Below are 12,682 nucleotides of genomic sequence, written 5' to 3'. Positions count from 1 at the left end.
TGTCATGATATTGACCAAAAAGGGTCTAAATGTGACAAAGATTATTGAAGGACAAGGCAATGTAGAATTAATTATGATCAAAATTACAAACAAAAAGATGAAAAACAGAACAATTGTAGCAGTGTATGTACCACCAAAAACACATGTGTGGTCGGACAGTGAACATTCTAAATTTCTGGAAGACACAATGGATCGTGCTAAACGAGTTACTGAAAGAGGGTGGAAACATAGTAATCATGGGCGATTTTAACGCAAAAGACATAATCTGGGAAGAAATGATAGTTAAAGGGGGAGATGAATTTTGGAGCAACATTCTACTGGATATGATCATTGAACACACCCTAACACAATGGGTTAAGGAAAATACTAGATATAGAAACAATGAGGAACCGTCGAAACTAGACTTAACTTAAACTTCTGAACCAGATATTGTGAACAAAATGGAGTATAAAACACTAATCGGAAAGAATGACCATATACTAATAGCGTTTGAATTAAAAGAACAGAACAATGTAGATAGGAATGACAAACATAGAGAAGAAAGATTAATGTACAACAAAACGGACTTTGTAAAACTAAGAAAAAAAAAATCCAAAACACAAATTGGGATAAATTTTCCAAAGAGGAAACAGAGATGGAAGACAAATGGAATATATTCAAAGAAAAGTACAAGGAAAGAATGAACAAAGATATATCGAAAAAGAAACAAAAAGAGATCTACATAAAGTGTTGGTTTAGCAAAATTATGAAAGGGATGGAAATTCTCGATAGAGACGACTTATTAAAGTGGGACAGAAGAGAAACAAGAGGAGACGAAAAGAAACTAAAGAAAGACAGTTACAGAAGAGGCCTGAAAAAGAATAGCTTCCCACACAGAGTGATTGATGTCTGGAACAAACTGAACGGAGAAACAGTGAATGCCAGAACTATACACGATTTTAAGAATAAACTGGATGCGGAGAGATATGAAAACGGGTCACTATGAGCATAGCTCTCGTCCCATAAAATACAACTAGGTAAACACACACACACACACACACACACACACACACACACACACACACTCGGTGGCGCAGTTGGTAGAACGATGAACTACTAGCATGGTGGTGCGCGTAGTGCTTGGTTCGAATCCTGCCCAGGGCCGAAATTAATTTCGGTACAGCTGCGCTTCGGGTCGTTACTCTGACTCTCGTGGGCGGGGAGTTAGGGGTGTGTGTGTGTGAAAGGTCATAGCATTACCCATAGATCGGACCTACGAGCTCTGAGCTCTCTTCCAGGAGGGAAATAGCTGTCGATCACGAGTCGAACACGTGATCCAAAAGACCAAGTGAAGTGAATACACACACACACACACACACACACACACACACTCATATGTATATATATATATATATATGTATATATATATATATATATATATATATATATATATATATATATATGCGTAAATAACCACTAGGAAAAAGTAAACTAACGAAGCAGAGCGCTTTCGTGTAATTACATCTTCAGTGCAGATACAAAGAAGGAATTATTCCTTCTTTGTATCTGCACTGAAGATGTAATTACACGAAAGCGCTCTGCTTCGTTAGTTTACTTTTTCCTAGTGGTTATTTACGCATTTGTGAACACACGCTCCTGGTGTTTTTATTGCATATATATATATATATATATGTGTGTGTGTGTGTGTGTGTGTGTGTGTGTGTGTGTGTGTGTGTGTGTGTGTGTGTGTGTGTGTGTATTGATATGTATAGATACACACACACACACACACACACACACACACACACACACACACACACATATATATATATATATATATATATATATATACATATATATATATATATACAGTATATGTATATATATATATATATATATATATATATATATATTTACATATTTATATATATATATTTTATATATATATATATATATATATATATATATATATATATATATATATACATGTATTATCACGACCCTAGTGATGAAAGATGAAAATTCATGTAGTACTTCAGCCGGTTGGTTTACAGGTCCCAAGCTGTTGAGCTGGCTTCCTTATCCGCGCTCCTTTCCCTATCCTACAAGCTCCAACTTGTGAAGCTCCACCCCTTTTGTGACCTATAAAAGGGGCCTAGCTTGATCCTCTCTCCCTCCTGTTCTGACAAGATTCAAATCCACGGGGTACAACCCCTCCCTCCCCATCCTGTCTCTAAGGCCTCGCTTGCTGTTCGTTGCATCCGGTACCTGTCTGAGTTCTGTCAATAGGAAGTAAGTACTGAATACTGTTCAGCCTTGATTATTACTATTCTGGACCTCAAGTGTGATATTTATCATATGATGTATTAGTTAGGAAATAATCTTTATCATACGATGTATTAGTTAGGGAAAGTGATATTTATCATAAGATGTATTAGTTAGGGAAAGTGATATTTTTCATAGGATGTGTTAGGGAAAGTGATATCTATCATAGGATGTGTTAGTTAGGGAAAGTGTTATTTAGCATACGACTTATTGTACGCCGTTTAGAAATTACCGTGTATAGTTGTATTGTTGCTGTATTGGAAGAAGGTATACGAGATTGGTTTAGTAATACCTTACGTCCTATAAATTAAATCATTTTTTCACTTTTGGTTACCAGTCTTTGAAGAAACCCGTTTCTTGCAATTTATTTCTCCATTTAATTCATGAAAAGAAGAACTAGCCAAAAACAGTATATTGTTCTTGCATCTACTTAAGCTATTATATCTTGTGGTGTCTGGCATCCCCTAGCCTAGTGAAAACGGTTTCAGATTGCCTGTAACCATAACCCCACATATTGCAACAACACCTATGGAAAACTACACCGCAACATACATACGAATATACATACACACACACCCCTAAACTCTTTCTTCACGTGACCAAACCGTGAAATACCTTCTGATTCCTAAGAACACCCCTTACTCATACACAATATATTAGTAAGGTTCTGGAGTCTAGACCTACCAGGACAATGGATCATGTAACCTTGAAGAGGTGCAGCGACCAAAATGACTGCCCGGGGTATGTCTAGAATACCCTGTAATCCGTATGGAGGGCGATAGTAATATGGAAGTTACTAATTAGTGATCCCGAAAGACTTAGGACAGGGCTAGCAACCCACTAAGACTCATTTAACTGCTCAAGACACGCAAAGTGAGCCTCGGACCCTATGGATTAAGCAGTTGACGGCCCGGCGATCAAAAAATGATAAGAAACTTGGAATTGGAACAATAAACATCTGCACTTTGAAAGATAAAGAAGAAGAGATTATTGCCATCATGAAAGATAGGAAAATAGATATTTTAAGAATGTGTGAAACAAGGAGAGAGGGAAATGGCAGAAAGACAATACATGACAACTATCAACTGATATGGAGCGGAATGCCAAATGAAAGAATGCCAAATGTGAATGGACATAAGAGCAGAATTGAATGTAAAGAATATACTAGAACATATAGAAGAAAATCGCCTGAAATGGTATGGACATGTGCAGAGGATGGAGGATGAGAGACTGCCCAGGGCTGTACTTCATATGCGGCCGGAAGGTAGAAGACCGGTGGGCAGGCCTAGAAAAAGATGGATGGAAGGAGTTAAGGAAGCTTTGGCAATTCGAGGAGAAGACCTTACAGAGATACTGCAAAATGAAGTCTACAGAGATAGAGAAAGATGGAGAGAAATTAGGAAACGTGGACCACTGGCTGACAGGAGATAATCCTACCAGAGTGGTAAGAGATTTAGTAGTGTAGGGACGATGGTCGCTGCGAGTTGGGGTAAAACGGTATCTCTTTTCGGCAGCTTCTTGCATAACTGAGCAACCCCCACATTACTTACCCCGCATTAAGAGGGCCTAAGAAATGGCGGTTTAAATGTTACCTGTTTTGGAAGTAACAGATCTTTCTCTGCAGGCTATAAGGGCATCCTTTTTACGCAACAACAACATGAAATGTGAAGACCCTTGTTGGAATGGACACTGACAGAAGGATTACAAGGCCAAACTGGAAAATCTCATTAGTAGAACTACAATATCGACATCCCAGGTCCTAGTAAAACGCTATTTACTGGAAAAGACTGACGGGAAACATACCATTTGGGAAATTCTATCATAGAGTGATCATCGGCTCAAAGGAGTTGGCTTCGCTGTGAAGACTTCCCTTCTACAACATATTCCTGGAACGTCAGTTGGTCTAAGTGAATACTAAGCTACTATCATAAACACTTAATCACTACCCTTGTTGCGAAGGTGGTACGCTAAAGAACATTCTACAACGTACTTGACTCTTGTCTTCAGTCAGTCCATCATACTAATAAGGCAGTGGTTCTCAAACTGGGGTCCCCGGACCCCTGGGGGTCCCTGAGAAGGTCCTAGGGGGTCCGCGACACAATGAAAAAAAAAAAAAATCCAGAAAAAACTATATAATTATAAAAATATACAAAACTGATTCTGTCATTATAGTGTCGGTGATATCGATATTTTGTTGTGCAATCAGCCAGCACTTCTCTATTACATTTTTATATGTCATACTATTTAATTTGTTTCTTTCTAATTAATATTTATATTCATTCAAGCTTTATTCTATGCTTACAGAAAGTGTGAACTGAAGATGGAAATGTTTTTAAACCGAAAATCGACGAAATTTTGAAAATATTTTAAATGCTTATTTTTATACTTTCTTTGTGTAGGAATATGCAAATAGTAAATTTACTGCATTATAATCATGTAATGGGTATCTTGGTATGGTAATAATAACTTTTGATTGGCTGGGGGTCCTCGGATGGGACTTAAATATCTGGGGGGGTCCTTGGCATGGTAAAGTTTGAGAACCACTGCAATAAGGTGACTAACGCTAGCGTTGAATGAGATTATAATATCTAGCCCTGCATCCTGGGAAAATATGGTATAAGAAACATAAAAAATAATGGTATTCAACTCCTCGTTCTCTGATCAGAAAATTAGTTCCCCATAGATAATAGTGTTTCAAATTCGAATGAAACATAAAACAACACGAAAACACACACATTCTGGCAAACGGCCCCCCTTGACTACATCACAATCTATCAGGCAGGCAGGAAGGCGGTACTTATCGTCAGCACAATGAGGGGGCTGACTGCTGGACTGTCTGATAAGATAAGATCTGATAAGAAGCAAGGTTCTCCTAGAAATCCTTCCTCAGCAATGAAAATAGCCCCCCCCCCCCGCAGAAGGAATTAATCATAAGTTCCTCAGTGACCCCGCATACCGTGTATCTCTGAGAAGTTAACTCTCAGAAAAAGTATCATATAGAATCAAAGATAAAGATCTTACATGCAAATGAGGCAATTTCAACATTGTCTTCTATAAACCAGTAGAGGAAACGAATGGCTGTTCCAGTCGTCACAAGGACTAATTTGATGAGAGCGTTCCAGCCACAATCTTCTAGGGGATACAAAATAAAGCACATGACGCCCATATTTGAAAAAATTAAGTTCTTATTATGACTTTTCCAACACCAGGTCCGAAGCTCACAGGCAAACTCCGAAAAGTAGAGAACGACAGGTAGATAATGAAAACTCAAGAAATACATTACATTATTTTGCATACAAATATTACATGCAGCTTTTATAAAGTGATAAAAACAATCTATGACCCACGGAAAGACAGTAACCATCCACTCAGGGAAGTAGATAGAAATACACTGTCCAAAACAATTAAAGCATCTCTAGATACCCTTTCAACAATCTGTCTAGTCAGACAAGCCTCACCATTTCATACACGCTTGTTGGGTTGCCTATAATTAGGTAGCAGGAACAAGTAGCACAGCTGGCTGGTGTCCTAAAATACATAAAATAACTAAAAAGCAACAAGAGCCTGACGACACACCTTTCGAAATGTTTAAACAAGAAGGGTAGCTTCTCAAAATCCGCTTACACAAAATGTTAGCCAAAATATGGACAGCAAGAGAGGTGCTATAAATACTCAAAGATACAAACATCATCACGACACACACGAAAAAGGACTCTAAATAATCTATGGCAGCAAGAGAAGTATTTCCTTTGTGGTTGTAGCCAGCAAGGTGTTAACTAAGAAAATGGTCCTTCTCCTATCTAGTCAGCTCAATAAAACCATCCTTCAAGAGATTCTATGCGGAAAGACTGCAGCACAACGGACATGATCTTTTCTACCCATGAACTATATGAAAAGTCTCATGAACAAAATGAAAAACCTGCTGATTATCTCCGCACAGATTTTGTGGACACCTCCACAGAAAATGGGGTTTCCTTCAAGATTTCTAACAATGACACGACGGAATCTGAGACCGACACCAGGTCTGCAGGCCACCTTTCACCACATACCACTTTCTCCAATCACTTCCCTCTCACAACCTCTACTAGTCACAGTCTGACATAAAAAAAATTACCCCACTCAAGAGATTTCTCCTATCCCAAACATCAACAGCACGTTTTTATCTTCTTATTACGAAAAGTTTATCTACATTTTTTTTTTCAAAATTCATATTGATCTTCTCTCATTACTCCCTCTATTCCCCTCCTATTGCCTTTCATTAGCCAATTGTTTTAAATATTTATCCGACTGCATCTTAAAAATTCGAATGGACTTTTCTGAACTTTATAAAATTGTTTCTACAAACATTTAAATTAAATCTGTGTCCTGACAAATTAAGAACATTGTTCCTCGTCTATTTCAGACGGGGGACAATGTCCAAAGACAAAATGCAAAGATAATAACAGAGTAGAAAGGGTGCAGTGAGACGAGCTACTTGACTGATATAAGAAACAAATCATGTTATTTTTTCCCCTAAGGTGGCAGAGAATTACAGGGATTTTATAAAGATCTTGGCGGTCTTAAAAGTACTTCATAACAGAATTGGACAAATATTTACAATGAATACTAACCAAACAAAAAACAATGGCCTCAAACTGTCAAGACATATATTTACTTTGGAAATAGGTGCTTTCCATTCGTGTCGTTAAAAGCAACGGAATGGGACAGATATTTCTTCCTACCAAAATCAAGGCATAAACGTGTCTGGGAGGACAAAACAGAACCCTAGTAGTTGCATCGTTAGATGAGCGTGGTTGTATCATGGATGAGAGTAAAAGGGAAAGATTGGCAATATCTATGTGAGAAGGAAAATGAATATGTTAACTTTATGTGAAGCCAAGTTGAAAGGGAGGGTGTGTTGAAGTTGGGGAGTGTAGTGGGGAGGGTGTCAGGAGTGATAAGTAGGTGAGGGATGGAAAGTGTGGCTCTGCCTTTAAGTGATGATATAGAAAAGGGCGTGGTGGAAAGTAGTGATGCGCGTTCGAGGGTAACATGGGCGAAGATGAAATTATGATGGGAAATTTAGTTTTGGTAAGTACATACGATTTTGATAGTGAGAAAAGTGGAGGAAATGGTTTCTTTTTGGAGGGCTATGGGCGTAGAGATTTGGGAAAAATATAAATGTTATGGTTTTGAGGGATATCAATGCTAGAGTAGGAAATGAGCCTAAACACGAAGTACTGTAGAAGATAGGGGTGTAAGGAAAGGACTATAGTGGAGAGATGTTAGACACGTGTTTAAAGATATAATTAATCACAGCAAACACATTATTCAAGAGGAGAGCCAAGCATAAGCATTCGAGGGAAACGATGATGGGTGGAAGGGTAGTTGATAAGGTATTAATAGACTTTGTGGTTTCTTACCCAAACGAAGCATTGGAAGATTTCTTGATGTACATGTTTCCAGGGTAGAAAATAGGGGATTGTTAGATCACTATCTAGTGGAAAGGAAATTGAGAGTGGAGGAAAAGTGGAGAAGGGGGAAATGGGAGGGAGACTGAGAAGTGCTGAGGGTAAACAAATTAAATGAGAAGGATGAAGGGAAAGAATACCTGAAGTATGGGAGACGGCGAAGGATAGGCGGGAAACAGGAGTAGAAGAATGGGTATATCTTAAGGAGTATATGGGATGAAGAAAATTAGAAGGAATAGAATGAGAGCCACCAAATGGTGAGATGAAATAGTGAAGGTGGTGGTTGTTTCGGAGGGAAACAAAAAATTGAAAGGGTGAATCAGGTAGAGAGAAAAAGGTAAAAGGTGCAGTTAGACAGGTGTTAATGAAAGTAATGGTGGTAAGGAGAAAATGGGTACAACTTTCCAGATAATTGTTGAATGTACAGTAGAGGTGGATAGGTAGGAAATGATTGTGGCAGTAAGAAATATTAGGAAAACTATTCTGGTGAGAAAAACAAATGATAGGGCTATAGAAAAATATGAAATATAAAGAGCATTGAAAGTGAGAAAATCTGGTAAGGCACCTGAGTTAGAAGGGTGTCATGTGGAGTGTCTGACGAAGGAAGGAAGAGTTATAGTGGATTAGCTAATTGTGTTGTTTAATGTGTGCCTAAGGGAGGGGTGTTTGTATAGTTCCGTGTTATATGAGGCAAAGACCTGGAATTAAATGAGACAGAAACAAGGCGTCTAAATGTGTTAGGGATGTAGTCTTTGATCAATTTCGTAGGGGTTACGAGGATGGATAGAGTGAGAAATAAGGTGATGGTGGAGAGTTCTGGTAGGTGCGGTTGAGCAAAGAATACCGGGATAGTTTGGTCATGTGAACAAAATGAGTGAAGAAGAACTAGCAAATAAGAGTGTGGAAGACAGAGATAGACGGAGGGAACTTGAGGGTAAGACCGAGAATGGGATGGATAGATAGGATGATGGAGCCCTTGAGTAAAAGGAGAATATCTGTTGAGTAAGGAAACGAGAGGACAAGATATAGGTGTGACTGGTGAATGATTGTGAATGGATAGTGAATTAACGCAACCCGAAGATTTTTCTTATTTTTCTTCATTGTATTTCTAGTGAGTGGATGAAGGGGGAGGGTCACCATGTAATGAAGCAGTGGAGATAAAGAAGTTTCGGCTCTCGGTCCCTGATGTGGATGTATTCAGTCCAGCTGCATTACTTCTGGCCTGTGCAGTGGATGGGTGAAAGGGGTGGCCTTTTATTCACAAGAAGCTAAAATAACAATTAAAACAAATGTGTGCGTTTGACATATGTTTGTATACGTCACATACACATGTAAGTATCAGTCAGTCATATGACCCACACACTCCTCCATCTCAACTACCCCAACCACACTCTGGACTTATTGGCGCCACCCATTTCCTGCCAAGAAATTGCCGAGCTAAGCATCACGTGGATCAAGCAATACACACACACACGAACACACACTCATAAGTGCAATCAACCACCAACACATTACATTACAGAACTACCCTATAATAACGAGCTCTTCCCCCCCGGGAAATATTATAATATATAAATAGAAATGTAATAATACTTAAGTACCAAGTAAGCATATTGTAAGAGACTGAATACTCCCACTAAAAACTGTACAAGTACGATTGCTGGGACCCGCCAGATAGTGCTCGATCAGCTGTTTACTGATCAAAAACCGAAGCGCGCACCACAGGAGCGGAGGTCGGTCGATAACTTACAATGTGCACTGTAGTGATAAGGAAGATGTGATAAATTACTATTGATGTAAAACTTTTTAATTATGTAGTGACAATAAGTGATTAAAGTGGAACTAGGTGACATATAGTGTTTGATATATTCGCCTACACATCTGGATAGGGACGGGACCACGTACGGACACATGTTGGTATATGCTTGTTTTACTTTATTTTGTTTTGTTAGATTCTATTTCATTTTATCTTATATTGTTTTATTATGTTTCATTTAATTTTATTTCGTTTTGTTTCATCTTATTTCATTTTGTTCTATTTAATCTTACTTTATTTTATTTTGTTTTTTGTTTTATTTTGTTTTATTTTATTTTGTTTCATCTTATTTCATTTATTCTGTTTTATTTTATTCTATTCTATGCTATTTCATTTTACCTTTTTTATTTTACTTTATCTTATTATTTTTTCCATTCATTATTATTATTTTTTCCGACCTCGTTGTGGACTGCAAGGATATGCTTTGTCATTGTGATTTATTATTATCTGCAAAATGACAATCGATTATGCCCAACATTCTTCGTTACTTTTGCTGCGTCTATTTCTTATTAGCGTGTGGCCATTAAGTTTGTGTGTGTGAAATTCTTTACATCCTGTTACTTCATCTCCATGCCTTAATCATGCCCTGGAGGTGCCATTGGAATTCCGTAATATGAATTAGTAATATTTGTGAATTAAGTGTCGGGGATGCAAATTAATGTGTCATGCTGTTGCGTTCTAACACCCGACAAGACACTTGTTATCCACACTACCACAGTGTTGGGTCTAGGAGTATTCCTCTCTACATAAACATCTTTTCCTGACTTAAGAATATCCTACAACATTGTTCAGCCTTTTCGAGGGACACTTGGCAGCTGATATTTGGTGTTAAACTCTCCTCTGGACCATTCATTGTCTAAGATAAAAAGACAAAGCTATTTTAAGTCTGTAACGGTGCCGTATGCCAACTCACCTGCAGGATTCATGATGGTTGATCGTCACCTCAGAACGCTGACTAAATCTGAGACAACTGCTTACTAACCACTGCCTCTCTTCTCACTCTAACCTCTCACTCCTCTCGTGACCCTCCTTATCAACCTTCCCTTCTTGCTACCCGTGCCCCTCCTTATCAACCTTCCCTTCTTGCTACCCGTGCCCCTCCTTATCAACCTTCCCTTCTTGCTACCCGTGCCCCTCCTTATCAGTCTCTTCTTCCCTTACTCTCAGCCTTCCTCATCATCCTTCGTCTGCCGACTTACTCCTTCATTCTGACCTTATGCTTATGAAATTAAACATAATGAATTTGTTCGAGAAAAGGGTGGTATTAAACAGTGGCATAAAGGAGGAATTACTAAACGAGATGAAAGAAAATCGGTGATGAATAGGAGGAGGGAGAAAGAGAAGTGGAGGCAAGGAGAGAGTAAAAGCAGAGAATTGAAGGGGGGAAATGGAAAGAAGAGAGGAGGAAAGAACAAGAAATGTTAGAACTGACGGAAAAGCAAGGTCAGGTAGCCAGCATTGGATAATGAAGAGAGAGGAAAGAAAGTAGGAGGAACAGGTCAGTGGGAAATGACTGTGAAGGGTACGAGTTCCGACCCTTCATACAGAAAGTAATAGCTGTTGACCACGAGCCCAGCAAATACTGTGCACACACACACACACACACACACACACACACACACACACACACACACACACACACACACACACACACACACACACACAAACACACACGACCCAACGGCGCAGTGGTAGTGTTCGCGGCCGCCACTACGGCGGTCCGAGATCGAGGCCCGCCCAGGGCTGAAATAATTTCAGTATCGCTGCGCTGCTAGTCGTTACTCCAACTCTCGTGGGCAGGGAGTTGGGTGTGTGGCTGCAAGGCCACAGCATTACTCATTGATCAATCATATATGAGTTCTGAGCTCTCTTCCGGGAGGGTAATAGCTGTCTATCACGAGTCCAACACGTAATCCAAGACCATGGTTAATCACACACACGCGCGCGCACATTGATAACACCAAAATTGGAGTGTGCGGCGACACCTAATACTAAAAAGAACATAAAGAAATTAAGAAAGAATTCAAAGAGCAACGACAAAGATGGCACCAACACTTTCCAAGTTGACATACAAACAAATACTGGACAAACTCGAACTACCAACCCTGGAACAAAGAAGAGAAAGAGGAGACCTACTAACCATCTACAGAATTGTGAAAGGGATGGAAGTCCTTGATAGAGATGACTTACTAAAGTGGGATAGGAGAAAAACAAGAGGACACGAAAAGAAGCTTAAAAAGGATAGTTACAGAAGAGATCTGAAGAATAGCTTCCCACACAGAGTGATAGATATCTGGAACAAACTGAATGAAAAAAGTGAGTGCAAAAATCATACACACACACTTAATGGCGCGGTCGTTAGAGTTCCCGGCTGCTACTACGGCGGTCCGGGTTCGAATCCCGCCCATGGCTGAAATAATTTCAGTATCGCTGCGCTGCGAGTCGTTACTCCAACTCTCGTGGGCGGGGAGTTGAGGGTATGTGTGCGTGTAAGGTAACAGCATTACCCATAGATCGGTCATATATGAGCTCTGAGCTCTCTTACGGGAGGAAAATAGTTGTTGATCACGAGTCCAACACGTGATCCAAGACCATGGTGAATCACACACCCACACAACTACACAAACATACACACACAAACATACCAATTTAAAAAGGAGGTAACAGCGAGGTACAACTGAATTACAGACCAGTGGCCATAACTAGTGCAATAGCAAAAGTGTTGGAGAAAATAGTAAAAGATAGATGGATGGAACATCTCGAAAAGCATGGAATATCAATAAACAATCAATTTGGGTTCGCCTAAAAAGAAAGCTCTGTTTTACAAGCCTGCTAAAATTTTACTTGAGTGTGACTGATGTGCTGCATGAGAGAGAGGGATGAACGGACTGTGTATATTTGGACTTGGGAAAAGTCTGACAAGGTTTCACACAATATATCGATATGGAAATTGGAAAACATAGGAGACCTCAGTGGAGACATATTTGAATGGATAAAATATTTCTTAAAAGACAAATGTAGAAGAACAGTAGAGGAGAAAATTCAGGATGGAGAAAAGTAGCTAACGGTGTACCACAGGGCTCAGTTTTGGTTACTGTAATGTTCCTCCTAT

At 39.2% G+C, this 12,682-nt stretch overlaps 1 protein-coding gene across 4 annotated transcripts in view; it reads right to left on the bottom strand.

The window, feature by feature from the left end:
* The window catches only part of LOC143023531 (caspase-8-like), a 133,189-nt gene extending 122,594 nt beyond the window's left edge, over positions 1 to 10,595 (bottom strand). The window contains exon 1 of one of the 4 annotated variants that reach the window (XM_076182071.1): positions 10,484 to 10,595. In XM_076182071.1, the coding sequence (XP_076038186.1) occupies positions 10,484 to 10,496 (13 nt within the window). In that variant the 5' untranslated portion in view covers positions 10,497 to 10,595. Of the gene's footprint in view, positions 1 to 7,706; positions 8,934 to 10,483 lie in introns of those variants that run through there. The other 3 variants (XM_076182069.1, XM_076182073.1, XM_076182070.1) reach the window with 3 other exon arrangements.
* Between the last annotated feature and the right edge of the window lie 2,087 nt (positions 10,596 to 12,682).

This window comes from Oratosquilla oratoria, unplaced genomic scaffold (assembly GCF_046742065.1).
Source record: "Oratosquilla oratoria isolate Oo_2021 unplaced genomic scaffold, ASM4674206v1 SCAFFOLD50, whole genome shotgun sequence".
NCBI classification, from domain to species: domain Eukaryota; kingdom Metazoa; phylum Arthropoda; class Malacostraca; order Stomatopoda; family Squillidae; genus Oratosquilla; species Oratosquilla oratoria.
The sequence above is the reverse complement of the archived record's forward strand: the minus strand, read 5'-3'. Positions and strand labels throughout refer to the sequence as shown.